The sequence below is a fragment of the Physeter macrocephalus genome, chromosome 9 (assembly GCF_002837175.3).
Source record: "Physeter macrocephalus isolate SW-GA chromosome 9, ASM283717v5, whole genome shotgun sequence".
Taxonomy (NCBI): Eukaryota; Metazoa; Chordata; class Mammalia; order Artiodactyla; family Physeteridae; genus Physeter; species Physeter macrocephalus.
The window spans coordinates 26,487,178-26,492,108 of record NC_041222.1 but is presented as its reverse complement, the minus strand read 5'-3'; the positions used below and the strand labels follow the sequence as shown (position 1 = coordinate 26,492,108).

Sequence of the window (4,931 nt, the reverse complement as noted above, 5' to 3'; positions counted from 1 at the left end):
GTCTATTTAGGTCTTCTGCCCATTTTTGGATTGGGTTGTTTGTTTTTTTGATATTGAGCTGCATGAGTTGCTTGTAAATTTTGGAGATTAGTCCTTTTTCAGTTGCTTCGTTTGCAAATATTTTCTCCCATTCTGAGGGTTGCCTTTTCGTCTTGTTTATGGTTTCCTTTGCTGTGCTAAAGCTTTTAAGTTTCATTAGGTCCCATTTGTTTATTATCAGGGTTTTTCTTTTAATTAAGACATTTAAAGCATGATAATTTTTTTTTAAAGAAATGCTCACCTTTTTCACCAGGGATGAAGGGTGCACTGTGAATGATGAAGATAAGCCTATAGGACTTTTCATGCATGTTTGTTTGTAGGAAGTGGCCGGGAATCAAACCCACCGAAGTCACCATCCAACACAAGATTCTCCTCCAGAAAACACCATCAATCACCACCACCAAAACGACCCTGGGCCACCTGGCATCCGTGGAAGCCCGAGATGCTATCTATTTGGTGAGTGGAGAGACAGGGTGGGGTGGGTGCACCCCAGGGAACGCAGGGCAGCTCGGTGTGGCTGCCTTGGGAAGGAGGGAGCTTGCTAACACCAGGTGCCCTGTCATTTGGTCCATGGAGCAGATGACACACGTCAGGGTGCCCCAGGGCACAGTGGCAGCACTGGGAACAGCCAATGTTCTTAAGCACCAGCACGTGAGCCACAGGTCGTGTCCCGTCCCAATGATAGCTCGGGTCTGATGGTGTGAGCCCCAGTGCTGCAGGAGCCCAGCCGAGAGACACCACACCCAGACTTGAAGGCGGGGCGCGGTGAAGGAAGACTTTCCGAGGAACAGTTGAGACAGAGTGAGGGGACAGAGTAGTCAGAGGCTTGGAGGCCATGGGAGCAGCGGGTGACAATGGGTGGAATAAGGGACAGTTTCTGAGCACCTGCTGCAGTTTCTGTTCTCGACGTGAGCCTTCTCATTGGATCCTTGTAACAAGCCCATGAGGAAGGTAGAATTGTCCCCATGTTGCTGCTGAGGACACTGAGACTTAAAGAAGTGTGTCCCCTCTATGGCACTGCAGAGTGCCAGAGCCAGGATTTGAACCCAGTGCCTGTGAGACCCCATGGGGCCTGCCCGAAGAGGAAGCTGCACCCAGAGGTCTCCTGCGGGACCTCTTGGCTCTGAAGATGTGTGGACTTTTGTTCCTGGTGCCCCAGAGAGAAACCTCGTCCTGAGATATGCTTACCCCAGTATTTGGAGAGCCCTCGGTTCCCAGGCCACCGTGCTAAGACCCAGGCAGAGGGGACAACTCTGCTGCCAAGTTCAGTGAGGGCTCAGGCCTAGTGGTCTCAGCCTCTCGAGGATGCCAGGACCCCTGAGCTTCAAGGAGGCTACAGTGTGGGATGGTGATTAGGAAGGAGGGCAGAGTCCAGAATCAGGTAGAGCAGGGTCCTAGTCCCTGCGCAGCCTCTTTCTAGCTAAATAACCCCAGGCAAGGTTGTGAGCCTCAGTTTCCCAATCTGTAAAATGTGGGAAACAACCGGGCCTGCCTGATGGGTTATTGGGCAAAGTAAATGAGAAATGACTTGTGGAACTCTTGCCGGTGCCTGGAGTGGGTTCAAAGCTAACTGCTAGCAGGTTACAGTGTTCCTCTAGGGCACAGACCCCAGAAGCCCTTCCTCACGTGGCCTCCTCCTGCTGCTTGCTCCCAGAAATATTTAGCGTCATTTGAAGAGGAGTTGAAGAAGATCCAGGATGACAACATACTGCAGGTGAAGGAGGCTCAGCGCTGGAAGGACAGCTGGAAGCGCTCTGTGCACACCATCCAGGGCCTGTACTTGTGACACCCTCAACCCACTCCCAATAAAGGCTTATTTTCTGTGGACTCCTCATCCATCCACCCACCCTTCCTTCCATCCATCCATCCATCCATCCATCCATCCATCCATCCATCCATCCATCCATCCATCCATCCATCCATCCATCCATCCATCCATCCATCCGTCCGTCCGTCCATCCATCCATCCGTCCATCCATCCATCTCTGCTCTATGCCCAGCTCTGTACCTTCACAGTGACCAGGACACGTTGTGGTCCCTGCCCACATGGAGATCACTTCCAATGAGGAGCACAGAGGTGAAAGGGGGAATCCCACACGGTCAGCTAGGACGGCAGATAACAGGAATGGGTAACTTCAATACTTCAGAGGAAATAACTTCCAAAAGGCATGCTGGGCACTTCATCTTGGAAAATTAAAACTTATGGGAAAGAGTATATTGCACATTTAACAAAACGTGAGTTTTAATGGCAACTATGCACTGATTCCTAGACCCAATAAAGACTTCATCCAGTGTTGACTGGGTATCTGGCAATCTGTCTGGCCAATTATAAGATTTTGGCCGAAATCTTCTAGGCCTCTTTAACTTTACTAAGGATCTCTTTAGTCCTGTGAGACTCAGATCACTGTCTTTGGAAACCTGCATCCTGCCGTCTTCCTTGTCCTCTTTCTCTTCTTCTTTGATTGCAACATGGCCTCACTGTGCCAGGTCTCACTTGTCAGCAGCTCTCTGTGCCCTGTGGACACAGGCGGCTCAGGCTCCTCCCTCCGCTTCCTGAGCTTCTGCTGCTCCTACACAGTTTGAATGTTAACGTTGCCTCAGTCTGAGTTTCCATGTGCTTTATCTCTTAACGACTCGATGAGGTAGGTATTGCCCGCATTTTACAGTTGTAGAAACTCAAGTCCAGGAGGTCAAGGCAACCTGCTCAAAGTGACACAGGCAATGCAGAACCTCAGCAGAGTTTGGGGTTCCCCAGAAGTGGACAAGGACTTGGAGGCAAGTCGTTTGTTTTGGAGATGATTTCAAGAAGCATGAGTGAGGACGTAGGGAAAGGGAGCCTGGAAGGAGAAAAGCCACTGAAGGGGCTTTGAGGAGTGGCCCCTGCTATGGGTGACCAGGCTCCACCTCGCTGGAAAACAGCCTCCCACCTGACCTGACTCTGTCAGCGCAGGTAGAGAATTGCCCGGCATTAGTGCTGCCACACTGCCCCTTGTGCCAGTTTTCGGGACAGGAACCTCCGGTGGTGCCAGACACGCCTTCAGGCAGGGGGTCTCAAGGGATGCTGGCTGGAGACCAGCTCCCCAGCTGCAGGTGAATCAGGTGGGCCAAGGGGATATGAGCGCAGCATCAGCAGCGTCACCGCCACAGGTTTCCCAAACCTAAAGCCAGGCCCCTTCGCACCACTCTGCCGCAGCACCCTCTTTCCCCAAAGCAGCAAGTCACGTCTGCATAGCCCCTTCCAGCTTGCGGCATGCTCTGCAGGCACGCGATCTAATTCAGCCCTGCCAGGGACAGGTGGCAGTCACCATGTAACCCCTACTTTGTAAATAAAGAAACTGAAACTCAGAGAAATGAAGATACCTCCGAAGTCACTCCGCGGGAGAGGGCTGCAGCCGGGGTTCCAGCCCAGCTCTGACTGCCCCTGAAACTCAGCCTGCAGTGAATGCACCCGGGTGCTTTGTAAGTAGGAAAGCTACCTCTCTCCTCTGCCAGCCTCAGAGTCTCTGCGCCTGCCACCTGCTCCTCCCGGACACTGGGCAGCATGCACGGAGAGCAGGACACAGATGTGGGCACAGGACAGCCTGTGGTCACTCACTCTCCACCTCCTTCATCTGGGTGACGTCCCAGTGCACAGGGAAGGCTGGAGGAAGCACGCCTGCCGTGGCAGGACAGCTGGGAGGGGGATGTAAGGACTGGGGCAGGTATTGGGGGCCCACCGCAGCCCAGACAGAGCCTACAAACGGTGGCAGTGCCCGGGAGCAGGAGCGCAGAACTGGGAGGCCTGGGCTGATCCTTCAGTGCTGTGTGGCCCTCCGAGTCCAGTTCTTTCACCTGTCCAGTGGGGACACAAACTCCACTCTCCTGGCCCGCTGCACCCAGTGAGGCCCAGCTTGCTTAGCTGGGCCAGACTTTGTGCACTGAGACCACAAGGTTGAAGGGTCAAGGCAAAAGCAAGTTCCCATTCTTTTCTTATTTCCGCCTCAGTATGCTGCCTTTCATTGTTTTCCGTATTATTCCAAAAGGAATAGATATTCATTGTAGACAAAAAAAAAAAAAAAAAAAAGGACCAAATGAGCAAAACAAAGACTGTAAAAATCCTGGCATCCAGAGACAGCCGTTCCCTACACCATTTTCCATGTGTGTGCATTATATTTGCAAAATGGAATCATAATATGCATTCTGTTTTTAAATTTCAGCTGGGTATACCCTCTCCATATCCTTAACTGTCCACTTAACACCATCAGTTTTCATACTTTGCTGCCACTGCCCACCGTGTGGAATGGACTTCACGTGCTGGCAGTGCCCTCACACACCCACGACTGAGACCAAGTCACGAAACAACACTCACCCTTACGGGGAAGGCTGCTCTCTAATATGTTCCTTTTTCGGTTTGTTTGTGTTTTGTTTTGGTTTGGTTTTGACCCTAACATAATCCACTAACTCAGTTCATGGCCCACTAAGGGGTCTCGTCTGCAGTGTCCCACTGCCAGAGGAGCCGGATGCCCTCTGCCGGACAAGGGGTGTGTCCCGGGCAGGGCTCTTAGAAACAAGGCATCCCCCAACATGGACTCTGTGCACATCTCTAGTCATCGCCTCTGGTTTCTAGAAGTAGACTCCCTGAGTCAAAGGAGAGGGCATCTGGGGACACGGCACAAGTCACCCTCCAGGAGAAGAGTCAATGAGGATTCAGTGCCCATTTCCCTCATCCACACCAAGTGTTCTAGTTTCAGGAGCTTTGGGGGAAATTTTTTTGCTGGTTCAGCAGATGAGGAATGACATCTAATTCACTGTCTTATTTTTTTTTTTTTTTTTGTGATACGCGGGCCTCTCACTGTTGTGGCCTCTCCCGTTGCGGAGCACAGGCTCCGGACGCGCAGGCTCAGCGGCCATGG

The 4,931-nt window shown here is 52.0% G+C and overlaps 1 protein-coding gene across 2 annotated transcripts in view; it reads left to right on the top strand.

Annotated features, from left to right (window-relative positions):
- The window catches only part of CCDC180 (coiled-coil domain containing 180), a 55,323-nt gene extending 53,498 nt beyond the window's left edge, over positions 1–1,825 (top strand). For both annotated transcript variants that reach the window (XM_055087086.1, XM_055087087.1), the window contains 2 exons: positions 360–495; positions 1,694–1,825. In XM_055087086.1, the coding sequence (XP_054943061.1) occupies positions 360–495; positions 1,694–1,825 (268 nt within the window). The remainder of the gene's footprint in view (positions 1–359; positions 496–1,693) is intronic.
- Positions 1,826–4,931: the final 3,106 nt, after the last annotated feature.